This window comes from Diospyros lotus, chromosome 7 (assembly GCF_014633365.1).
Source record: "Diospyros lotus cultivar Yz01 chromosome 7, ASM1463336v1, whole genome shotgun sequence".
Taxonomy (NCBI): Eukaryota; Viridiplantae; Streptophyta; class Magnoliopsida; order Ericales; family Ebenaceae; genus Diospyros; species Diospyros lotus.
In genome coordinates this window covers 26,814,269-26,841,582 of record NC_068344.1, presented here as the reverse complement: position 1 = coordinate 26,841,582, position 27,314 = coordinate 26,814,269, and the positions used below count along the sequence as shown (strand labels likewise).

Sequence of the window (27,314 nt, the reverse complement as noted above, 5' to 3'; positions counted from 1 at the left end):
GAAACACACACGCACGCACAAACAATTCTATATGAGCAAGATCTTCAATAGGTTTTTCCATCATGACAAAACATACTCTACAAGCTAATCCTCGAGGAAGAACCCGTAGTTGGAAGTATAGTCTCAGTGAACAAATATTAAACAAAATAGGGATCAAGAAAGAGAATGTAAATATTAATTACACAGTGCCAGAGATTAATATTTGAATGAAAAGTCGATTTTATTGGAAATGTAAAATGATTATGTACAAAGGCATTCTTCCCTGATCTGTAAATGCTACAAACGGACTACAGCTTTTACTAAGATATAATGACTAAGACACACTGGCTTTTACCTTGAGCAAAAAGATCTTTACAGTCAAAGTCACAGCTTAAAGAAGAGAAAAATCTGATGGGTTCACTCAGTAACAACTTGTGCATACCTCTCGGGGATAATCTACACTCTATGGTGACTAAACAGTTAAATGACCACCCTAGTAGTTGGTCATTTCTTGAAGACACTGTTTTGTTCTTCCTTAAATAGAATAAAGAACAGGAATATACAAAGAAAAAGCAACTTTAAACCATCATATTTAAGTCTGCCAGGTCATCCATTGGAATCTCAAGGCCATTATAATCCTCATGATCTTGTAATCCATCAACATCATCTATGTTCAACCATGAGCCAATGTCCTGCCCTTGACCACCAAGATCATCAGGAACACCTAGAACATCCACTCCAGGGAGTTGCAGGTGGGATAAATCAATGGCCTCAGAATCATCCAATCTCAGCTGATCCTTTTCCTTAATGTTGCCACTTGTAGTAGTCTCACTTGAATGTGGTACTGAAGACAATGTTGCTTTAGGTTGCTCCGGTAACTTCCCAAGTAGACCATTAACAGAAGTTTTCTGCTTAGGCTTTGTTTTAGATTTTCTTTCCCCCTTAATATTGCCTGATGTGGGCCGACCAATTCTAGTTGTTCCATTTCTAGATAACACCTCTCTGCTGTTCCCTTTGCCATCTCTATCCCTCTCACTTCTCTTGCCCTTTGCACTGCTCGAAAGAGAATTCCCAATACCTGAAGGGGAAGTGGAGGTACCAATTATACCTCCAACGTCATCAAGTGATAATTCCCTTCTCTTCGCCCTGTTAGACCACGTTTCTTCCTTACCAATAGATTGTGCAGAAGAATGATTTATAGAAATGAGTGCATTAGAAGAATAAACATCGTGGCTGTTGGGAGAAGGGCTTTGCTGAGTTCCCATTGCAGCTGCAGAAGACACAAATAACAGTTAAAGCAGAAATATTCCATAAGATGAAGAAAAAAGTCCGGTGGGCAAAAAGGAGTAGAAGAAGGAGAAGAAGAAGAAAGTACAATAAATTGGCCACAAAATTTAAAAAAAAAAAAAATCCAATTGAAAACACTAAGGCATAAATGTTAAAACAATCTGCAAATATTGTGGGTTCAGGGCAAACTACAAAGTATTAACAATGCAATGTATCAATTTAAGTACCTGAGACTCTAGCTTCCATAGCACAACCAGACGTGCTGGCATATTGTTTGCCAGATTCACCATCGGCATTAGAATCACCTGGCTGTGCATCATTGAGGTGGGACAAGCCAGAACGGAACATATCCCTAAACAAAGGCTCGCTAAAGCAGCTCTTGCCTGTGTCTTCAAATTTCTGGCATCGTTCTAATGTGCGCTTAACAAAAGCTAAAGCAGCTTGTTTGGCCATCTTGCTGCTCGCACTCTTGCCTCCAGAGGCATGGGGACGCCAATAAGTCTGCTGAACATAAATTGGGTTAATTTCATGTCTGCCTCAATCAATAAATCATCTGTTCTGGCAGCAGTCATTGATATAATAACCCCTTTCATAGAAAACACAACATAAGATCTTAATACAAAAGAATAAAATTTGAGTCTTATCTCTTTTACTTGAGGCATTAGGACTTCAACAAGTCTGCTGAGGACAAAATGTTTTGATTTCTATCCATATTAATTAACATAAAGTATCCATGTGGTAAAAGTTACTTTTATAGCGTCTAATGAAGGACCAGAAGACAATGAAGAGAAGAAGAAAACATAGATATGACAAGGATAGAGATATTCCCCTGCCCCTACCCTTTACAGAAAAGGCCCAAAAAGACAAAGAAAGAATGAAAAAACCACAATATATGCAAGGAAACACACCTCCAAGCATTAAATTATCCAAAAGGCAGCAACATTCGAACCCAAGCTCCCAACCATGTTAATTGTTAAAAATTAACTTATCTAAGAGCTTAAGATACTTTCTATTGGGGTAACAGCTGATCTTAGGTATCTTGAAATATGATGTTGAGTAACAATTGGTTTCCTAATACTCAAATCATAGGATTTTCCACCTGGCACCTGCTTACCATACTGAATTATTAACCACACAGTCATGTCGAAGCCTAAGCATTAGAGGCACACAGTATTTATCATGTCCTCAACAATGTTTGCAGCATAATTTAACATCCAAAGCAAAACAAAATGAGAAAAATTTCCGCATGAAACCATAGATCTAGTCTTAAAATACCTAAGTCACCTAATCCTTTTGATTCAGCAAATCATACTGTAAAGTACAAATCTACTAATCTGCCCAATCCAGCCACTAGGTTCTAGACCTTCACTATCAGTAAGAAACCAAAGAGCAGAAGGCAAATATTGTAGCCAGTCACATGGATTTCTAAGGTCAAGATGTAGATCATTATTTAAATGAAAATATTTTAGATTGACAGATAGCCAGGAAAAAAATCTCAAAAGGAAGCATCATTAGTCCAGAACTTCAGAGATGTTTGAGGCATGTCCAAGTATATAGCATACTCTTTTCTCAATTTTACAGGATAAAATTCTGTCAACTAGGTTTTGCATAGATGTTTACCATAGCAAAGTGGAAGTTGATGAGATTATTCATATATTAGTCCATCCTACCAATAGCTCATTCTAGTAGAACCACTGAGTGTTCATTCACCCACAAAAAAAAAAAAAGAAGAAAAAGGAATAAATAGATATGATCAAAGTGAATATATGCACACAAAAAAAAAGGAGACAAGACCCAGATATCACACTTCGGAAATTACAAAAATTAGTATATCCTTCTCTAAAGCTTCAATCTCAAAGCATAAGGCAAGCCTTCACATCAATTCTAAAATGATAACCAATTGCTAGTTGAAACAACTATTGCATGAACCATGCCCAACCAGACTAAACAAGCAATCACTTAGTTTTGTTGTTTTTTCATTGATATGGTTACCTCTAAAAGCAGTCAATTATTTACTTCAGCAAGAAAAAAAAAGGGGGGGGTCAATTATTTTATTTCCCTCTCTGAAATTTAAACAATTGCATATTACTGTGCTTGGGAAGAAAAATTATGAGTGAAAAAATTAATTAAAAAAAATCTATCTGCACTATTTTTGAAAAAGAAACCTATCTGAATCCACTGATTATGAGATCTAGCATCATATAGGGACGGAGAATTTTCTCTCCATTGGCAGTTCCAAATATATCCTATATCATTCTCCAAATTCAGAAAAGTTCTCCTTCCCTGGGTAACCTTAAAGATGTTGTGGAAAGAGAGCTCCAAAACTCTTCAAAAAGAATGAGACTCCCTAAACAAGAATTATCAAATTGATTGAAAGCCCTTCAATTGGGCATCCCCAATGCATGAACTCCTGTGTTGCGAGGATTAAAGTGAGGGTTGTATTTATATGTAACCTTCCCCTTCCTTTTTGCAAAGAGGCTGTTTCCACAGCTCAAACCAGTGACATTATTCCTAACATAATATGCACTCAAAATTTTTCCATGTAAATATTTGTCGAAATGCACAAGAAGCTAGCTATTACATCCTTATCCACAATTTACTTTAGAAAGGCTTCTGCCATCATTGGACAATAAGAGAAAGGATCTGAATTGGTTGACCCAGACACCATTCCATCCATTGATAATATAGAACCAGTTTTACTTGCACTAGCACTCAGATCTAAGGAACTATTAGTAGAACCTTAACAAGATACGGACCTCGAAGCCTCCACTCCTAGATAAGGTGCAGTTACCATTTCATTAGTCACGATCCTCTAAAGTAGCAATTCAGATTGGCATACATCTGTCACACACAGGGTTCTCTCTATGGTCACATTTTGATAATACAGAGAACTCCACTCCAACTGATGAGGTACGAATTGGTAAACCATCCTGGTATCCTATTGCCTTTCAATGCTAAAATTGTTAGTGAATATGGTATATACCTTTGTTGCTCTTTGCATAGGCAACTATCACTAATTACTTAAATTATACTGCAGATGGAACTTCAATGGAATCTCAATGACTGAAACATACAACTACTGACTTTTAATAGAGTATATGGTAGAATTTAAAAGAGATTAGATTATCATACAAGCTAGGGCTAGTTATCTAATGGTTCTCTGAGTTCTAAGAATCTTATCGAGCCAATAAATATGGCTTATTCATGTGAAGTGAGATTACGAGGTCAGCTCTCTTCCCCCTTCCCTAATTTTCTCCTTCTTAAATTATTTCACCACACTCAACCTTTTTCTTTATTCCCTCCCCTTATTTTCTTTCTTTTCTTCATAACTGGCCCCTCAGACTCCCTGATACTGCCGCCACTGCCCAGCTTGTTTGTCTTTTACGCTCCCCTCATCCCCTGGCACAGGTTGTTTCTTTTTTCTCCTCCTCCACAATAGTTCTCTCCTCTCTACTTCTTCCTTGTTTTTCCGGAAAATGACAGTAACTCCCACTGAAGGTTCACAGACCATGACTCCCATGTCAGGACCATAGTCCTAACTGATGTTTCCTTAGAAAATAGAACTAGAAATTGAGAGAGGAATAGCAAGAACTGAGGAGGGGACAAACTGAAATTAGGGAGAACTGACAGAGATGAGGGAAGAATCCGAGAGAATGGGGGGAGAAAAATAGACACAACTGTTACGAAGATGGAAGAATCCAAAGGAAATAGAACAGGAAGTAGGGGGGAAAATTAGAAGGAATGAGGGAGATATCAGAGGAATTAGAGGGAGATATTCAGACAGAACAACAAAAGAGGGAGAGATTAGAGTGAAATCAGAGGGAGATTGAGTGAGAATTGAGAGAGAGGAATCAGAAATTCTGTATCATTCAACAACCTCTCCTCCAAAACAGTCTTCAGTAGCTTTATATAACTACTCTACAGAAAATAACAAACTACCAAATAAAATACAAAAATACAACTGAGGAAAATACAAGTAAAATAGACTAATTACTGTTTTAGCCCCAGGAAACCCTAGGGTGACATTTTCCCCGCCTTAAACATTTCTTGTCCCCAAGAAATGCCCAAAACCTCCTTAAAAAAAAAATTGCTCAAGTGGATTAAAAAAACATTGCTGCAGGCAATTTAATTTAACTCCACAGCTTCCAATATGCTTTTTTCTTCTCTTCCACAACTTGCTTGGAGAATCCTTGAAAAACCTCTGTAAGCATAACAAATTGTCAATGCCTCTCATGTACTAATCGACTAGAACAGAAACAGAATCAATCACTCTCTGTTTGTCATAGTTAGCAGCTGAAACTTGCAAACCGCTGTTCACACAAATTTTCCCCATCACTGCTCCTTCAAAGTTGGCTGTTTTGAGTCCAAAGGATTGACTAACTGTGACCGTGGATTTCTTTAAAAAAAATGCTATTGGTACACATTTGTGTACACCTTGGGCTACATAAAGGTATACTAATGACAAAAAAGTCCCTTATGAGGCGCATAGAGACACGTGAGGCGCGGAGTATTTTGGTCATAATACCCCCTTATGTAGCCCAAGATGTACAAAAATGTTGTACATCTAGCATGATTCTTTCTTTAATATTTCATTACCATCTAGTGAAATTAAGGATGCCAGACACACATCCTTAGCTACAGTTAAAGGATTCCGAACAGGCCAGCTGTCATTCTCTATTGTAAAAATATCTGCAATAACCTTTAGATGCAGCAATTGAGAAATGTAGACTCGTTTCGGATACTCAGACAAAAGCTGTCTGAGAGCATCAAAACTAGGAGTTGCTGTAACACCAATTCTAGTCATCAATCCATCCTTGAATACAGGTGACAGAAATCCTAATTAGCCAGCTGGAGTGAGAACAAATAAAGCAGCAAGAGCTTTGTTCTCGACAGCAAAACTTCAAACTTCTTCAACTATTTCCCTTAGCTTTCCTCCAGCTACAAACGGTCTCCAAATTCCTTAAAACATTGAATCTGCTCATTACTGAGAGAATTCTTGTTAGGATCATAACTCTCAGGAGACTTCCCAAGGCTGCTACATTATATGTGGCTTCTGCTTCAACCTGTAATAGTTGTTGTCAATAAGGATCACACACTAGGACATGCCTTGATTAATTGTATTTCTGGAGGTCAAGCGATCAAAGTTCTTATATTCAAAATCCTGTCATGCGGAACACGCATGGTGTCCATCTCTCTTCTTGTCTCCATCTTATGATTGAAAGAGAAATCAACATCTCTCTTTTCAGCGCGTATATCCTACTCTAGTGAAACATCTGCTTCAGTGTCCATCTCTGTTAAAACCAACATCAAAAACTGGTTTACACCTTCCAAAATCTGGCTTGCATCTTCTAAAAGGATAGCAACACTATCATACTGTTCAAGAACAGAATCTTTCACATCAGCAGTAAGATATTCTCTTGCTAGTGATGTCTTCACTTTCTTGTTTCTTGTTTTAATGAAAGCTAAGGAATCCTCAGCCTTCTCCAAAATCAAAGGTGGAACAATATTCTTAAGAACTCCAATATCGAGTCCATTCCTCACAAGATTCCAATCCTAGACACTAGCCAATCCTTCAGTCAATGGACTAGTCATCAGGGGTAACATGATGGTCTTAGCTTTCTCTGTCACTTCATCAAATACTTTCTCACTTTCCTCCTGCAACCTCTCAGTAGGCGCATCATGAGTTATTATTTCTTCTTCTAATTTCCCAATCACTGTAATAGAATTCACCTCAACACTGTTGGTTTTAGAAATTGATTGAGCTTGTATCTCATTGTGAAAAATTGGATAAATTTCCAATCCTAAAGATCCAGACGAGTTTATCTCCAACTCTAGAAAGTCTTTGATGCCTTCTTTCATTCTTGTCGTTTGATTGACTGCATCAATCATCTCTTTTCTAGATTTCCAGGAATATCAATAGGAACATCCTCATCAAAAACTTCCTTTTGAAAAGGGATCAGGTTGTTCCATTAAATCTTCTTTTGTCCAGACATCCTGGATCAAACCTCTTGGATTTCTATTATTGTTGTCAACACGGTTGTATGGTAGCTTACAGTCATCCTCCTTGTCATTACTACCTAAATCAAAATACTTTTGCTCAATTTTGAAGGTAAGCAGTGAATCAGTTTTCCACAATCATGACTTCTCCTTAGACTGCTTCATTTTAAGGAACTTCTGAAGCTGTAATACTTCATTAACAACATCCTTACTATTGTTTTCTTCCTTAGACATTCCAACGTCCTTTTTCGTCAGAACAGTTTCATCTCTTTGAGTTGAACTCTAAGATTTGACAATGGAGTTTTGATTCCATGGATGAGTATGGTACGGGTCTCCAACTGAAATAAGTTCTAACCCATTTCTTCAAGGAGAGTAAGCATTTCCACCAATCATAGGATCTGGTCGCTTCCTTATAATATTTGGATTAGTATATTCTCTAGAAAGCAAACAAGCAAGTAGTGTAACCTGATTCTGTCTAGTGATCATTATAATGAAATTTGGCATTTGTTCACATAGATGCTTGTCGACTTCATCGAGTAAACCTCTTACTTCCACGTGAAGATGGTTGCGCATGTGATCGATCGCATTATCAAGCTTCTTCTCCAGTGTTGTCTCCGAACAAGTCTAGATTTGAGGCCAAAACTGACAACTTTGAACAATCTCCTGAAAATCAGTTGATTTTGAAACAACCGACTACTATTCGTCTATTCCACCTCGATCGCTGCTTCAAGTTCTGTAAGCCTGATTTGTTGCGCAACTCTAATACCTCCTAAACCTGATCAAGTTTGTTCAGTGATGCGGTCACCAATCAAGACCCGGCCCAAGGTCGACCCAACTAAACTGGAACAATAGCGCCGAAACAGTAGCACTGAAATAGTAATAAATAGTATTTTAATACTTCATATATTTTAGAATTCTACATGATTTAGGATTTTATTTCATGTTTCTACTTGATTTAGGATTCTATTTCATGTTTAATTAGGATTTATTTCTATTAGGATTCTAGTTGGATTTTGTTTACAAATATTAGATGGATTTGGATTAGCCAAATACTATAAATATGCCTAGGATCTAGAGTTTGTAATCAAGTTTTTCTCAATCAAATTTCAGTAACCTATTTGGGTTTTCTTAGCAAAACAGTCTTGTTTTTGCGTCTTCTTGAAAGCCAAGCTTCGGCCATTGAAGTTTGTTCTTTCAAGGGTTTATTTAGGTGTGTTTTCTTCACACACGCTACACGCTATGTCACTCAACCTTCAAGTTCACCTACTATCAGCTTCCAAATTCACCAGAATCCTTCACCTTAGCTACAAAGCAGTAACTAAGGACAATCGCCTTCCTAATTTTAGCTTCTTCAAAGTTCGATTGGCTCTCATTGCAACTTCTTGTGAATCGTCGCTCTCAATTTCGCTGAATCAGCTTTATCATTTGTAGTGACCCAGATCCAATCACTCTGGAACAACAGCCGAAATTGCCAGGATCCATTTCGCCTTCACATGCCTTCAATTCTAAGCTAAGAATTAGCGAAATTCACAGCCGCAAGACCACCTCCTACTTCGCCTTCCAAGTTCAAACCGAGAGTTGTTTGCTCGTGCTTCGCTGGATCTGCTTCGATCGTCTGACTCCACAACTAAGGTCGCCTTCCTGAACGCACACTACAACAATCTCGGAAAACAACCGCAAATCAACCTGTTGTTTCACCTTCAAAAGTTGGAACCTAAATCAAGAGCAAGCGAGGTTGAAGGTTACGAAACATGAATTGTGTATTGTATAACCTGAATCTGCCCCAAAACTTGCTTTTATGAGTCATTGGAATCCGCCTATCCTAGCTTTGCTGTAGAGAATGCTGGAGTTCCAAGCCAAGGAACGATTGGCTCTAACACCAATTTGTTATGTACCTAGGGTTTTGATAGGAAGATGGAAGAATTCGAGGGAAATAGAACAAGAAGTAAGGGGGAAAATTAGAAGAAATGAGGGAGATATCAGAGGAATTAGGGGGAGATATTCAGATAGAACAGCCAAAAAGGGAGTAGATTAGAGAGAAATCAGAGAGAGATTGAGTGAGAATTGAGAAGAGGAATTAGAAATTTTGTATCATTCAACAACCTCCCCTCCAAAACAATCTTCAATAGTTTTATATAGCTACTCTACAAAAAATAACAAACTAACATAAAAAAATATAAAAATACAACAAGAGGAAAATACAAGTAAAATAGGCTAATTACTGTTTTAGCCCTAGAAAACCCTAGCGTCCTGACAAGAACTTGGGGGAGAACAAAGAAAATTCAATAAACTTGATAATTCATACATTGATATCCCTGACCATGAGGGTTATGATTGTATATATAAGCAGCCCACAATTCTATAGAGCAGTTACCACTCCTCCACTACTAGAAACTACTTCTTAATTACTACATAACCTCCTAAATCACTCCATAACTAAGAATAATCAGATAATGAAAGCAATAACTAACTACTTTTGCCACAAAAAAAAAGTAAAAATAGAAATAAAAATAACAAGTTGGCCCCCAAAAGATTTCTTGTCCCCAAGAAATCTCAGCATCTCGCCTCACTTCTTCACCCAATCCTTGCTTTCTTTTTCTGATTCATCCTTCTTAGACTATTCTTTCTAGTGATTTCCTTAATGGTGCCTAAACAATTAGCCAAGTCTATTACATTACCAATCGAAGATGAATGTTAACCTCTTTTTCCTCCTCCTTGCTAGCTCTATCCAGTTAACCCTCCATTACTAGCTTTGCATTGACCTCATATAATGGAGGGGTACCTACTATGTCAAGAATAACAGGCTTGAAATCTTTAAGATATGGAGTTGATGTAATCATAACCTTCTCCAACGGTACAACATCTTTTGTTGCCTGCTTGCTAGTGTACCCAAGGGTCCATCTTCAACAGATATCTCTTCTAATGGTGCCATAGTGATTTTTCCTGCAATTGCCATTCCTTTCTTGGCATCCAATTCAGGATGTTCCTCAGCTTCATGTAAATCAGAAATCTGAGGAAGGACCTCAGTGCCTGTTTGAATCGATTCTACAGTAGAACTTGAAAGAAATTCTACTAGTAGACTGACTTGAAACCTCTTTGAAATCTTAATCGCTACGTCGTACAGCTTTTTATTTAACTCTTCCTTGAATACTTCTCTCCATCGACTGAATTTTCTCAAGAGTTCCTTCGACCATCTACACAGTTCAAATTCTTCAAAATTCACTCTAAACGACAATAGTAACTGCTTCCAGTAATTTAACTGCCTCTGATCTTCTTCCCAAAATCAACTTGTCCTACTCGCCTCCAAAAGTTTTGTCAGAAATGCCTAGATCCACAGCCAAGAACTGAACAACTCTGATACCAAATGTCAAGACCCTAGTCCTAATTGATGTTTCCTTAGAAGATAGAACTGGAAATTGAGGGAGAAATAGCAAGAATTAAGGGGGGGAACAGACTGAAAATAGGGAGAATTAACAGAGATGAGGGGAGAATCCAAGAGAATGGGGGGAGAAAATAGACAAAACTTGGGGGAGAGCAAAGAGAATTCAATAAACTTGATAATTCATACATTGAAATCCCCAGTCATGAGGGTTATGGCTGTATATATAAGCAGCTCACAACTCTATAAAGCAGTTATCACTCCTCCACTACTAGTAACTGCTCCTTAATTACTAGATAACCTCCTAAATCACTCCATAACTAAGAATAATCAAATAATAAAAGCAATAACAAACTACTTCTGCAAAATAAGTAAAAATAGAAATAAAAATAACAAGCTGATCATAACATCCCACAATTGGTCTAGGAGTCCAGGCGGCTCCCAAACCTAAAAGCCATCAGCAATGGAGAGGAGAAGGAATAAGCCGAACGAAAAATAATAAAATCTTGAGAGTAAAAATAATAATATAAAAGATGAAGTTCTCTCTTTAACAGTCTAAACTTAGATGAGATAGTGGTTTACAATTTGTTAAGACCCTAGGGTTAATACAGTAATTGTTGCAATTATTGCATTGTATTTTTTTTGTTACAACCACTAAAAGCTAGAAGGCCTATAAATAGGCCGCTACTTGGAGGATGAGGGATATGATGTGAAATAACATAATTCACTCTCTCTCTCTCAGCTCTTTCTCTCTGTTCTTTTTGTTCTTTCTGTTTCTCTCTCTCTTTCTCAATCACTCTCCTTCCCGATTTCTTCCAAAATACCTAAAAAACCTAGGTCAAGTCTAGGAACTTGACATTTGGTGTCAAAGCAACCAATCCTTGGTTGTTGAATTCATAATCAAATTTTGAAGGCAAGAAAGGTGAGCAATAGAGATAGTCGAAGGAGTCAAAGAAGAATTTGCTAATTTTGGCCAAAGGTTGGGCGAATTTTTTAGTAAGTTGTCAAAGATGCTTCAAGCTAGCCTACTAGTGGATTTTCCTCCAAGATCCACTGCAGAACCGATTCTAGCAGGAGATGGAATCCTACCTAATACCTCCGATTTGCAAGAAGCTAATGAATTACCTGTATTGGATTAGGCAATTCAGGCTACCAAGAAATGAATGGCAATGCTGGTAGGGTTGCAATCAAACCGAGCTGAGCCAAGCTTTGCTAAGCTCAAGTTTGGCTTGCGAGTCAATTTCTAGGCTTGAGTTAAAACTGAACAGGAGCTCAAATGCCTACTAGCAAGCTCGAGCTCGAGTGCTTGCTAGCAAGCTCAAGCTCACCAACAGGCTCAGGCTCACCAAAAGTTGTTATTTTGCTTAAACCTAATTTGCTATTATGCTTTATTGTATATACATGTATTATGTTATGTTAAATGATTAAGTTAATATGTATAATAATTTTAAACATATTCAAATTAATTATATTATTATAATAATTTAAAGTTTGATAACTTTATCTTAAACAAAATATTTATAAATTATAAATAAATGTATTAATGCATTAATGTATTTATAAACGAATTTGCTCATGAGCTATTCACGAACTTCTAATCGAATATATTTACGAGCCTCTAATCAAGCCTATTAGTATTCACAAGTCTCTAATCGAATATGGTTGCGAACTTTAACGAGACGAGCTTTATTGAGCTCAAGCTTGGCTCAATTACAAATCAAGCTTCAAAGTTAGGTTCAAGCTCAACTCGCTTACCTTAACGAACAAACTTTTGTCGAGTGAAACATCGAGTTGCTCACAAACGGCCAGGCTTATTTGCGACCCTAGTTGCCAGAAAAGTCAATGTGACACCATTGGAGGAGAAATTTGTTGAAGATGAACCTTTGATGTACGCTAGCAAGCGAGACGCAAAAGATGCTTTTAAAGCACTGTTAGAGTCTGTAAATGTTGAATCCAACTGGACTTGGGAGGAGGCAATGCGAGTAATCATCAATGACAAGAGGTATGAGGCCTGAAGAACTCTTGGAGAGCATAAACAAGCATTCAACGAGTACTTGGGCCAAAGGAAGAAGCTGGAGGCTAAGGAAAGGCAAATGAGATTGAAAAAAGCTCGTGAGGAATTCTCGAAAATGTTGAAAGAATGTGAGGAACTCACTTCATCCACAAGATGGAGTAAAGCTACCATTATGTTTGAGGAAGATGAACGGTTCAAGGCAATAAAGTGACCTGTAGAGCGTGAAGATCTGTTCAAAAGCTACTTGGTGGATCTTTAGAAAAAGGGGAAGGAAAAAGCTCAGGAGGAGTAGAGGAGGATACAAAAGGAACAATTGAAGCAAACTGAACAAAAGAACTGTGATACATTTCAGAACATGATGGAAGAACAGGTTGCTGTCGAAATACTTATTGCTAAAACTCACTGGTGTAACCACTACATGAAGGTCAAGGAAATCATTAGAGCTTCTGTTTCAAAATACAGATTAATTGGAGAAGAGAACTTTGACATGGAAATCTTTGAGGACCACATTTTACATCACAAGAAAAGTAAAAGAAAAGGAACGTAAGAGAGAAGAAGAAAAGGCCAAGAAGGAGAAAGAAAGAGAGGAAAAAGAAAAGCGGAACGAAAAAGAGAAGGCGAAGGAAGAAATATTGGCCCAGTTATTGTGATTTCTTAGGGATAAGAAATTTTTCAAGAAGGGGGGATTGCCAAGACCCTAGGGTTAATGCAATAATTGTTGCTTGTAATTATTGCATTGTATTTTTTTCTGTTACAACTTGTAACTTCTTCAGTTTACAGTTACAATTGAAAGCAACTTGTAACTTTTAATTACAATTGTAACTGAAAGCTAAAAGGCCTATAAATAGGCCACTACTTGGAGGATGAGGGATATTATATGAAATAACAGAATTCATTCTCTCTCTCTCAGCCCTTTCTCTCTGTTATTTCTGTTCTTTCTATTTCTCTCTCTCTTTCTCAATCACTCTGGCACAATTCAACAAGTTATCGAAGCAAACAAAGGTCCTAAGTTCATTTCTCAGTACTAAACCAATACAAATAGGTGCATCAGTGCATGTGTTTAGACCAATTATGCAATGAAGCTTGTCCATACATGAGGGTGCATGTTGAGAGTAAAAATATAATATAAAAGATCAAGTTAGCCTTCTATCTAACAATTTAAACTTTTAGATGAGATCATGGTTAACAATTCAACACAAAATAATAATAATAATAATAATAATAATCAAGATCTTTTTTTTTCAATTTATATAGAGTAGATAACAAATAAAATAAATAAAATTTGTATAAAACACTACTTTTAGTTTTTATCTTCAAAATTTTGGGGGGAAAAAAATATCAAACATTTTGAATTTTCATATTCTTCACAAAAAAAAATTGAGAACTGGAAACAAAAAATTGAAAGCTCTATCAAACAGCCCCAAGCCCCTATAGCAATCTCCAAGTTCATTTCAGATTTATTTCAATGGAACTTTTCTTCTAGGGACTGGAACTTAGTAGAGTGGAGTTATGGCAGGAAAATGTAATCATGCAATTAAAGATCTCCTTGCACAAACATAATAAGCTGAAACCAAAAGACAGTAGAGTTTAGAGTTGGCAAGTGGAAAAGAATTGGCCATTATGCTCCCAAAAATATTTTTATAAGATTCAGTTTTAGAGAGGGAGAAAAGCCTATTGATTTGAAGGGGAGAAAAAATTATATTTATTATTTTTTAGATGTATAAATTTTAAAAGAAAACAGTACCATAAGAATCTTGTATATTCTAACAGCATAATTTATAGAATTCTACCTCATCATACCATATTCGAGAACATGTGACCTACCATGTTAACTACGCAAATAGATCACATTCTAGATAACACAAGTTTAGAATTCATTGAGTTTCAATCGTTCAAAAAAATCAGTCTGGTTTTGGAATCTACTAACAGTTTCCTAGTAGACAGACTACTATCTTCTTTAAGAGCAAATTTATCTTTTTAATAGACAATTGGACAACTTTTGATTAGTCTCTCTTTTTCATTCATCAAAGTCCATATATTTTCTCCAGAAGAGACTCCTAGAAGAGCAATAGAGATATTATAACCTTTTATCCTTGTTATTATGTAGTCCTCGTTTGTTTCGGCAAGCCTTCATAAGAAAGATATTATTATACAACGGCTTTACTTCTAAAATTTAAGACAATAAACCCTGGCATCATGTACCCTCAAGTCCCTGCATATGAAATTCTGACGTCTCCTCACTGCCTAGAAACCTAACAAGTCATCAATACTAAATGAACCCAAATTAAGCCTCCTACTTCAAATCTAAGCTTTATTCCATTCTCAACCCTTATTTTAACTTTTCAATAATAAATCCCATGCTTGATGTCAAGTCCACCATCTCTTGACCAGGGGAATTTTATCATGCCATGCCTTACATAACAAATGGTTTCGGCACAAGCCACCTACATCACAAATAGGTAAGAAAATACTAACAAACAACTACACAAAAGATGATTGCCTTATGACAGCCAACAAAGAACCTAACATAGCCAAAAGGAAATGTTTTATATACTCAAACAAATTCTATGTATGGAATGACAATTTACGCATAGTTTCACAGCCAGCATTTACAGCAATAAATTTCTTAATAACTGATCAAATAGACATGTTGGACTCATATGCATGTGCTATCCCAAGATTCAATTGTGAAACAAGTATTTTAGAAATTCAGAAGAGTCCATGTAGCATATAACTATAACTAGTAACGAGACTTACATCATATTCTAAGTCCAGAAGTATTTAAAAATAAAAGTTACCACAACTCTTCTCAAAGCAAAATAAACCACCTTACAACTAACAATTACCCTCGAGTCTTGAACAAATCTACAATTCTTCCACTTGCTACCTTTTTTCAAGGTTGAACTTCTACAACAGAAGCTAATATATGCTGCCTTCCCCTTGGTCAACAGAATGATCATCTAATGTCTTAAAAGATGAGAATAGTCTCTTTTCTTGAGGTTCAGCTTCTATGATGATAGATGCTAATATAATGCAGCCTTCCCCTTGGCCAACAGGAAGATCATCCAATGGCTCAAAAAATCGAGATTAGTCTCTTGATTAACTGATAATTGACTTGAAGGATGAAGGATTTGATTTATAATCACCCAAAGACTGCCAAGTAGACAACTTTGGCAAATTTGGATGTCCAGTTATGGGACAGCACACCCCTACTTTCTACAGACGGGGACTGCTCCCACATAGGATAAATACTAACATTCTTACTAGCTTAAAACAGCAGTATTTGTTCCATTGCTGATAACTAATTGTCCTTATTGATGAGGTTTGTGCACGAGCTTTGGTTTAGTTTGGTGCTTTGGGTATTTCTAGTGGCATTTCTTGATACTGTGCTCTTACTTAGATCAAGGTGACGCAAATTCAGTCGCAGCAATAAGAAGCACAACTTCACTCCTTTGCTTGATGAGGATCATGTGCAGGAAGCACAATCCCAGAAGTTGGGACTGGAGGAGCCTCCTAATACATAGCAGATTCTTGGTTTGTTGTTCAAATGGAGCAAGACCAATTCCTTTAGTTATTTACTGTTTTTTTTCTTTTTTGGAGGGGGGATATATGTCAGTTGGGACTGGCAAGCCCTCTACTATCATTTTCCATCTATTTTTCAAAAGAAGAAACATGCATTACAGAAATGAGACAAAAATCAAGTCCAGTCCAAGAAAACAAGACCGGTGTCAGGACTACTGATGGGCCAAAAACCCAGGCAGACACTAATCATTAGGAGATAAAATATTACCTACACATGGATTTGTATTCTCTCTCCGATACAACAATCACATGCCTTAATCCTACTACGTGGTGGAAAAATCCTTAATACAACAAAATATATATATCCACATTTTGTAGATCTTATCAGATGGAAAGATAAATGGAAGAAATAGACATAAATATTTGCTTCTAATGCCAAATAAAGCAGAGACAATTTCAGAATTTGACCCAAAAAAATAATTTGGAAATTACCATATACTTCTCATAAGCCATGGTTACGAGCTTGTCAAGAGCACGATGTTCAAATGCCCTATATGATGTCAACACATGCAGATTAGCAAGAAATTTCTCAAAATGTAGAGCAAAAAACTCATAGGTATGTGCAGCTATCAATGGATGGTGAACAAAATGATTACTTTTCTTGATGCTCTCTTGTCTCCATGGCAGAGTTCAACAATTTTCCAAGTAAGGCTTTCTTCTTGCGAACCTATAATTATCAATTATAATATGAGATAAAATCCCAAGAAAATAAACATCATTGAGATAAGAATTTCAAAATGGACGAAATAATACTCCAAAATTGTAGGATTTGCTTCAACTATGGAGTATGGATACCCCAAAATAAATGAGTGTCATTTCCATATCTGACACAATATCAACCACAAATTGTCACATAACCCATCCAAATATATGCCAAACGTGTCAAATGGTGTATCCAATAATCATCACTTGGTTGAAGTTGAGATTACAAAAGAGGAGGTCATGAATGCTCTCTCTCTCTCTCTCTCTCTCTTCTTCTATCCTTGTGGAGTAATGTTTAAAGTTACTGATTCAACTATCTTCCATATTTTTATTCAATGTTACTTTCTCAATACTTCTAAAAGTTCTATGGATTAATATTTACAAATAACCTAACAAAATTGTGTAAACACAATTTTTTGTTGTATCCATCATACAAATATCCTCATGTTCTTCAATTTACCATGTCTGAAAACTTTAAATCTACTGGACTTACTAGGACTAAATAAGAACAAGATAAACGGTTTTAATATTCATAAACAGAAGAGAAGACATTGAGAGGTCCACTCGACTGCAAGTCTTCCAGTGTTTGATCTAGAAACCTGGATCCAATTCTTCCTCTGTTAGGGTTTTATCATGTTTATTATATGCAATAGTTAAATATTCCTAGGAACAAAGAAAAATACCTATCATAATTTTGTCCAAAATAGATATATACACTACACAAACAAAAATAAAAACAAAAGGAGAACAAATAGGAGTAACAAATAAAAATATAAAATCTGGAAGTTACAATGACTTCTCCTGGCATGAAGATAATATGTGGAAATGCAGAATCCAGAAGCAAGACAGAGAGAGGATTTTGAACTCTAACAACAGAAACTACCTGCTCGTGGTATCTTTCCTCCAGTCTACTGATATCTTCACCAATTTCTTCATCAACAGTCTGGGTTAAATCAGGCTGAATAAAAGAAAAGAAAACCATAAGAATAGATTAGTGCACAAGTATGGAAGACAGATTTAGCATATCAAGATATATTTCCTACTAATAAAATCCACTCGCATCTCCAGCCCTCTTCAATGAAATGAATGGTAGAGGCAAGCAAAAGAGTAAAAGTGCATGGTTAGATGCATGCACGGCAGCCAAATTTTTGAAAATGGTAAAAGCACAATCAATGGCTCAGCAGCCACTCATACCCAAGATTAACATAGGAAAGAACGTACCACTGGCTCTAGATAAAGCCCAATGCTTTGCATCTCCAGGAGAACTCTTTCATCTAGCGACATGTTACCATACTGAAACTCAGAACAGGTTATCTCAGGTGTTATTGCTTGACCAGAAAGTAAACCATTTTGTAAGTATTCAACATTGGGAATTGTATTTTTCTCTGGTACAACCACCATGTCAGTATCTAGCACACTGCACTCAAGCTCACTATTGGATCTCTCATTGGCAGTTATCCTATAACCATTAAAACCAGTACATTCAGTATGCTGCAAGTTGCCCAATGACTGGTGGTTCAAATCATTAGATTCTACTGTGTCCAGCTCAAATCCATATCTGTAAACATCAACTTCATGCCCTTCGCTCCCACTGTAATAAAGCTCTTCATTTCCTTCTTCTGAAATTAGAGCTGCAATGAGCCTTTGGCAAAGTGGAATCTCTTTATTTGCCAGTTCAACCTTTTCTGTTTCTTTCGAATCTCCATTGTTTTCAATCAACCCAGATCCATCAGGGGCAGTTTTGGAACTATCAACACACAGAGGCACTGGTGTTGGCACAGTTGACACAAGATTCCCCTGCAACAATAAAAACTGGAGTGCAATTAGAATAGTTCTACTTGAGATGAGAAGAGGCCCCTTTGGCCCAACTAACATGTAAATAATCATTCGAAGTTAGCAATTGTGTTAGATATTGCATCCAAACTCGAGACAAAACTGTCAAGGACAGTCCTGAACAGAAGGCCATGATTTTTGAAAGAAGATAGATCTGATATTCAAGATAAATTATTTAAGGGCCTAATACAACTTGATAATCACCAACCCATTTCACTCAAAGCAAGAACTTGGATTATTTAGAAGTCCAAGGAGAAGAAGGCTAATGAAAAAGTCATAAAGGACCAAATTTCAGTACACTCCAATATTAGATACCTTACAATGGGAGAGTTTATGCACAACTACAACAACTCAAAGTCCAGTGTATTGAGCTGACTGAACATATTTTCCATCTTTAAAAAGAAATTGAAACTTATCCGATGATACTTGACAATGACAACTGTGATCATAACACAAAAAACATAAAGTAAACCAGGCTAGAAATACACGGAATGAAAACAGAAATGCACCTAATGAAAGATGACTGTTACACAATTCAAGTAAATAGTCGAGAATTAAAACTGTTAGTTTTCTTTCTTCGTTTTCACGATCAATTGTTTTCAGAAAGTACCTGTACTAATAGCCAATATCCCTATGGAAAAAAAAAAAAGCGGATGGAAATCAGCTAGTGAGTTTGTCCAACAAGGTAGTTGTACAAATATTTCCCAAATCATTATATTGAACGTGCTAAAATAACTTGAATCTTTGGGCTAGTTAAAGCCACAAACAGATGATAGTTATAACTAATATAATGCACAAACAGCTAAGAAAATGCATCTTATGCAATCTAACAAAAGAACAAGGGCAATTAATCACCTGCTGCTTCAAGTAGTCCATGTCTGCATCTGATATGAAACCAAAGAATGGCTCCATCTGCCTCCAGAATGGGCTGGAAAAGCAATGAGCTGTAAAAACAATCATACCAATAAACACTTATATTTAGATGGATGGATAGATAGGTAGGCAGGTACACAGACAGAGACAGATAGATAGAGAGGGAGAGAGAGATAAAGCCTGCACTAAAAACAATGCCAGGATTACCAATAGCAGCTGCAGCAGCCAATAGCTCGTCATGCCCATTATCTGATCCAACTAAGCAAGTAGAGGGAGTGGTTAAAGAACTAGAATGAGAAAAACATGGACAGGTTTCATAGTGATTGATAAATCTTCATAGAATAGAAATCGTGAAACTACCATGAAAATCTGTTGCTGCACTGATTGTACTGTGCTTTTGACGTGTATGAGGCTTCCGGTCAGAAAGTCTCCGAGTCGGTGGACGACCTGCTTTGCTGAACAAAATCCCAAAAAAAAACGTAAAATAAAAGAAAGACAAAGATGGAGAACATTTACTGGAAAAACCCTGAGATTGGGAAAAAGAGAGACTCAACCTTTCAGTCTTGTCAAAACCAAGTTTCATGGTCCTTAGTTGTTTAGCAGTGCCCACATTGCTAAGCCTTTCCACTGCCATTGGCATGAGAGATCTCGAGGAAGTAAAGCCACGCCCACTCCTCCCTTGTCTACGAACACCATCTCCAAGGTCATCCCCATTAACCAACTTATTCTTTCTAGGTTGCAGCACCAAAGTCGAAACCTTCTGAACATTGTGACTGGGTTTCTCATGCACTTCATCATTCTTCTTAACCTTATCCCCAGATTTTATTTCAGCAGCTCCAGACTCCTCACTTTCAGATAATGCAGCGGCTGAGAAAAGGTCACTCTTGGATTTAACTTGTTGTGGAGAATTACTGGGCAAGCGCCTCAGTATGCCACTACCATTTTCATTACCAGCAACATCAGACATAGCATCCAAACCATGGCTCTCATCATTACTTGAAACTATAGGAACAAAATTTGTTCTTCTAGCAGTACGGGAACTCTTTTGTGACCTTTGGCCAGCCCAGTGGGCAACAGGTGGTGATGATGGCCGCATAGATTGTGTTCGTTTACGATTGTTAGATCCAACAGTAGTAGGGACCTTGCTTGTACAATGAGAAGATTCCCAGTCGTTAGACATGGTAGTTCGTTGAACAATTGGTGACAACTTGTGCAAAACATTTGAACCAGATCGTGGTCCGCGGACAGATGAATTCATTTTTGTGTTTGTAGTGGTAGCTGAACCAAAATCTTCCCGGGCATTTGTCCTAGATATTGTGATGATAAAAGATGTGTAAACCACACATGATCTTAAGCCACTACATCAGACTATAAAATATCATCTCATAAAGCAAAGAATACATTTCAATCGAATTAGACAATTGACATGACACATAAATACATAGTGAGAGGAGAGAAAGAGGAATTATCAAAGACGGATATATACATGTAGAGAGAGAGAGAGAGAGAGAGAGAAAGGAATCAACAAAGAGCTTCAAATTATGAGATTAAAAAACCAAAAGAAACAAGTGATATGATGTATTTAGGATGGTATGCATACTTGTTCACAGCTTTGAGATTCACCCTTTCTTTATCCAATGCAGCAGGACGATCTCTTCTATCATGGAGAAAGGAACTGTTGTCCTGATCAGCCTTGGAAGATCGCATGCCCAAGCTAGTCGGTTGCAAGATGCCATCAGCTTTACCAGCTCCAATAGCTCCATTAGCAATTCCTGGCCTGCATCAAGAAACATATGAAAATCAGAGAAATTGAGTGATATCTGCTACGGGTAAATCATACCAAGAATTGACAGTTGAACCAAATATTTAGTTAATACTGTGCAAAAGTGGTAAAACTTTATTCAGACATTAATCAATTATTATTTTCCTTGAAAAAATATTTACCCCAACCAACCTTGAGGCAATAATTTAAAGGTAGGAGTCCTTAATCACGCCATCCTAGATCTTACTTATGCAGCAATATTGTTTCTCGAAAACCAATTCAAAGAAGGTCCATAACTCTCAAAAACTTTCAGTATGACATAGAGAGAAACCAGAAATTTGAAGCCTCAAAGTAACTTGGGAAAACTTTAAAAGGATTGGATACACATGCTAAATCAGAGTACCAAGGACCAGAAACTAACAGCTGATAACAATATTATTGAAATCCATATCTTTTACCTGCTTAAGTTATGTCATGCATCTGGAGCATATCACAAGTATAGAATTCTGTCCAGAGGTGCTGGTCACATACAAAATAATCTAATGTAGTCCTATGAACTTCTATAGACCGACACTAAATGCCAATCTATACAGCAACAACAACACATAGGACAAAAGTACAGGAAAACATAAATAATGATTATAACCAGGTCAAGTTCTTAAGAAAGTCACCGTTCCCAAAGGATGAGGGAAAGAAAAACGAAAGGATAAATCCAAGATGCAACTGCAAAAGAGAGGTGGTGTGCTTTCAGCAGAAAACATCTGCAACTCATATGGACTCAAGTCATAATCTCAGCCAACTCCCAACCCTCCACACCCCAGATCTGCTATTAAACACATGAACTAATTTTCCAATGATGACAAACTATGAAAAAAGTCAAAGACCAGCCTACAAGAAAATAACTGTCCCTGGACCCTACCATACCTCTCCACAAAGATGAATGAGGTGACCAATGAAAAGGGAGGACACTATTGCTCACTGAAATTTAACATATGTGAATATGCTAGTAGTCCAAGAATTAGAAGGGGCCTGATGAAGAAGTTACCTAAACCCATGAGAATCATTTAGTCTTGATCGAGCATCAGTAAGAAGTCTTGGTTGCATTCCTTGTTTGGTTTCCCTGTAACCATCAACAGGTTTTGCAGCCACCGTGCTAGGAGAAACATCTGGCTTTATTACAGATCGCTTCTTCTTCATCTTTGACCTTTCCCAGCCATCAACATTGATTGATAATGGTCGATCTTCACACTGAGCTGCAACACTACTAGGAATTCTTAGCACTTCCCTATCTCTATCCACATTCCCAGATGGTCTGGCAGGAGTATTTGCTCGTACATCAGTCTATGTCAATCAAAATTCACATGTCAGTCCTATCTGAAAAGATCTTCATGAAAAGAAAGAAACTGATTATCAGAAGAAGACCGGCATCCTTGAAAACAGCTGAGCTTATCTTAACAAGAATAGAACATATAGGATGTAATGAGAAGGAATAATTAACAGAGGAAAGAAACAAAATGTTATACCATTCTTCAAGAGCTCAAGAAAGGCGCAAATCTACACAAAAGCTACTTCTAACAAAATATATATATACATGCCAGAAATCTGAATTGTGTCAATACTAAGTCAGATAAATATTACACATAAAGAATACTTTTCCATTTCAAAGCATAGATGTACCACCATCAGAGATTCACTCCAGGAAATATGAAATTATGTTAACAGATATCCATCCCAGATCAGAACATGCAAGCAAATAACTTAGTACAGCAACAGCATGTACTCCCCCCACCCCCCCCCCCCCCCCAAAAAACACCACCACCACACACGCACACAATATACCCCACCCCCAATGATGTGGGGAAAAAATAGAGTAGAATTTCTGAAAGAGGAATTTTCCATGTTCGTGACCAAACACTATGTAAATAATGATTGCCAACTGGCACAGAGTAAATTAAGAAAAAAGGACAAAGAAGGAGGAGCAAGAGAGAGAAAAAGCACAAACCTATACAGGAATCAATCAAATAGAATACAATCTAAAATCCCCTCCCCCCACAAAAAAAAAAAAAAAATGCAATCACAAGCATGAACCAAGGAGCAACATGATTATAAAATCAGTTCAAGTTACAAACCCTGACATCCAGCATAGAAGTCCGAGTCCGCTTGTTGGGAATGGCAATTTTAGTCCTTTCTTCCGACTTTTGAGGATCAAGTTCAAAACCACTTCCAATGGCATGAATTTGGGTTCCCATCTTACCCATGCCTGACCCTAGAACAGCCCGATCAGTAGGAAATATGGAATTGGATCGTTCAGTACACACGAGATCTGATCGGGATCTCTTCCTTGATGGAACACTAGGGAAGCACTTGTTCATTACAGACAAAGCGTTATTGAAAATCTTCAAACGCTCCCTGTTACATCATAGAAGCTCATCAGCCACTTGCATTTGTGTCTCACATTAAAGAAATAATGAACAGTTACCTAGCAGCCTTAATGGAGCTTTCACAAAGAACAGTCTTGAGCTGTTTGAGATCCTCTATTGAGGAAGGCAATGGCTTGCCTTTAGAAGAGCCAGATGGAGACTCATCCACTGGAACACCAAAAGCAACACATATGAGCCGATGAATATCCACTTGTCGGATAAATTTGTGGTCTGCGGCCCTTGACTTTGGATCAGACGGCAGGCACTGGAAGAAGTTCACTACGTCTCCTTGTGCTATCGTAGAACTGCTTCTTGACATGCTGGGAAGGGCTGATAAAATTGGGTTCTCCATGTTCTCATGGAAGCTAGCAGATCTGTCCAACAAAGCAGCTGTGTATGATCCACGCTGCACATATAATTTCCTATCTGGGCTAGAAGACATGTCAAACTTACTAGATGCTGCCATAGCACCAGTTTCCACACACCCTCTGCCTTATAACCCCAGTAAACCCAGTGGTGCATGACAATATTTCAGTACAATAGCACATCAATAACACACTTAAATGTCTTGATGAGAATGGCAGAACGGTATACCTGCAAAGGGATATAATGAATTTAAGGGTACAAAAATAAATAAAATTAACTACAAATTGTTACAGAAATCAGGAAAAAATGACTTTGAACCAATGCTGAACAAGACCGGCAGTATTCTATTAACAAATAGGCTAATATCAAAAAAGTTAAGCTGAAAAGTTACAGGCCACAAGCATAAGTAAAATATTTCACCTAAAGCAATTGGAACTTTGTACTGATCAAGTGTTTGAGAATGCTGGATTACATTTGACTTTAAGGATATTGACAAATACAAAAAAGTTGCCAACATGAGACATGAATTCACTGTTCTGCAGACTTGGATGGAATTGAATGCTTTTCTGTCACAACCTAATGATAGGGAGGTTGAGCAGACAGGGCTCTTCAAGGTTTGGAACGCCTACAGCTTCAAGTCCTTGTAAAAAACAGGACTGATGCACAAGAATGAAATATGGAATGCTCTATCTTACTAACTGTGCAGAACATCTTAAACTGGATAGCAGCAAGCCAATCACTTTGGCAAATCCTCATTTCATTTTCAGGACTTCCTCCATTGATCATATCCACTAAGCACAATGTGGTTGCCAAGAAACTATAAAGCATGGATATGGAATGGGTGTGAACATGAGACATTAGATGGGACAAAATACAATGAGGAGATTGCTAACTTAGAAACAGTTGGAAAAGCTAATACACAAACAGTAAAGATTTGTCTATAAATAAATGTATGTTTCATATAAAATACATGTAAATAGTAATTAGAATTTTTTACAGAAAATATTTATTTATAATTTATTATAAATAATGACAATCAATCATTTCATGTTCTAGGCATTAAAAGAAATCCAAACAGTACTTCCTAATTTTTTTTTAGGAAGATATATTCGTAAATAACTTAAAAGCCCAAGATTCAAAGTTCTTGAAATTTAAAAAAAAAAATCTAAAAGAGAAGGTACTGATAAATTTAAATCTATCTTACTCTTTTTCATTAATGATTTCCAACATATTCTTTAAAACTTATAATTTTTTCTAATTTGTTTAAACAAAAGAGATTCATGTTTCTACTATAGAGACAATGCCCTAATTTTTTGTCTTTAGTGATCAAACTATACACAGCAAGAGTGAGTTTTTAACATATATATCGCTACAGCAGCCACCCCTTAAAAGCAAGCCTAAAAATATGAAGCTGTAAAACTAAGTTTGCTTAGCTGACATGGGAAAGCTGCATGCCTTACCAAGCATCCAAGAGCACATGAGCTTGATGGATTTTGTTGTCATGCATTGGTTCTACGAAAATAGTGTCAAGTCTAAAAGAATAGTGACATCATTATTAATATACCTCACATCCCATGTCAAGTTGAAAGAAGATCTTGAATTTGTCTTTTTTTTATATAACAGCACCTGTGTCTACCCTTATCAAACAAAATCAAACCCAAACAAAAGAAAGCATGCCTGCACGACTACTTATGCTGACTTGTAGCATGTCTATCCATTGGGAAGCACTTCAAATCAGAGAACCAATTAAGGTAGGTAAGTATAATCAAATCGATTGGTGTAAATGGCTAGGATAAGCAGTGCCCGTATTATTCCCTTTTATACTTCTAATGGCAACAGCAATCTATTAAGAAGTGCAATTAAGATACTAAAACCAAAAAACAATATAAACAGCCAAATTAGCCAATGACTTTCAATTTTACATCAGAAAGCATTTTGTCATGACATTCATGTATGGTATTCTTAGGACATTCTTCATTGCTCTAATACCTTGACTATTATTTACTACACGTGCAAGTGTACATGAGATACCCACTTACTGTTAGAAGCACGAGCACTGCTCAAAGGAAACAAGCATGTTCAATAAATAAGCATTTTCACCTGCACACGTAAGCACCCAAATCCTGTATGACATGATGCAAAGTCAATAAATGAGGATATGGGGAAAAAAAATCACCATGAAGGCAGAGATTGACATTCAGTTTTCAATAAATAAGTGGTACCTAAACTAGTTAAAACATCACTAATTTTACTACTTATCAAAATTATCATTAACCATGTTTTGCCATAATATTATCAGGTGGCACAAATCCTGAAAAAATGACAACTCAATATCGCAAGGCAATTTGTAAATAAGTTGCATCCAAGGAGTGGCTTCTTTTTAAGAACCCTCGTTATTTTATTCCCTTAATTGTTAATGATTTATGCTCATCGTTTCACCTTCTGTTCTCTTTTTTTCATGGTCAGGGTTGGCATTTCTATCTTCCCCTTGTTACCTTGCTCAGTTCAAAATCTCAAATACCTACCTGATCCCTCTAATTCTGAAAAATCGATATTTTATCTTTTGTTCTAATTTTTCTATATCTTCTGTTCATCTATATTTCAACAACTTATTTGATCAAACTAACGTCAAATTAGGCACTTCATCAGAAAATTAGTTTAGCTACTGAATGATGCGACCCAATACGACAAAACTCGTTTTGATCGACATTTCACTTCAACTAGCACAGAATTATACACATGCAAACAAGTATGCCTAATATACAAGCAGGCAAATAAGGATACATGAACGCGTCCATAAAATTAAAACCCTAAAGGCTGAATCGACAGAAAAGCAAAGATATACCTGCACTGTAACCGCAAACTACAGCGAATAAATGAAACCCTAACGCAGAATCGACATGATTAAATTAAATTTAAAAATACTTAACAATATATGTACCTTGTATTGCAACTAGGAATAAACAAATACTCGTCCTGCGAATAGAAGCTGAATCGAAGTTGGATTGAATTTTGAGGAATCGAAAGTAAGATTGAAATTTGGGGATTCTGAGATGTGTTTTTTCTTTTTTGAGTTCGGAGCTCGAAATCGAAGGTTCCGTGGGGGACGAAATTGCCCGG

At 36.9% G+C, this 27,314-nt stretch overlaps 1 protein-coding gene across 9 annotated transcripts; it reads right to left on the bottom strand.

Annotated features, from left to right (window-relative positions):
* Nucleotides 1-201: 201 nt before the first annotated feature.
* On the bottom strand, nt 202-27,314 carry LOC127806225 (uncharacterized). 9 transcript variants are annotated; one of them, XM_052343375.1, is made up of 17 exons: nt 27,136-27,314; nt 26,234-26,317; nt 24,282-24,422; nt 23,888-24,202; nt 23,538-23,817; nt 22,454-22,749; nt 21,247-21,423; nt 20,201-20,953; nt 20,007-20,101; nt 19,854-19,904; nt 19,629-19,717; nt 18,162-18,752; nt 17,824-17,898; nt 16,835-16,905; nt 16,671-16,728; nt 1,494-1,770; nt 202-1,249 (listed from the first exon to the last, which is right to left on the bottom strand). In XM_052343375.1, the coding sequence occupies exons 4-17, from the start codon at nt 24,178-24,180 to the stop codon at nt 558-560; spliced, it is 3,798 nt and encodes a 1,265-aa protein (XP_052199335.1). In that variant the 5' UTR covers nt 24,181-24,202; nt 24,282-24,422; nt 26,234-26,317; nt 27,136-27,314; the 3' UTR covers nt 202-557. The 9 variants fall into 9 exon arrangements, with proteins under 9 accessions (XP_052199335.1, XP_052199326.1, XP_052199331.1 ...); XM_052343366.1 differs by having other exon boundaries at nt 23,888-24,422; XM_052343371.1 differs by having other exon boundaries at nt 1,494-1,767; nt 23,888-24,422.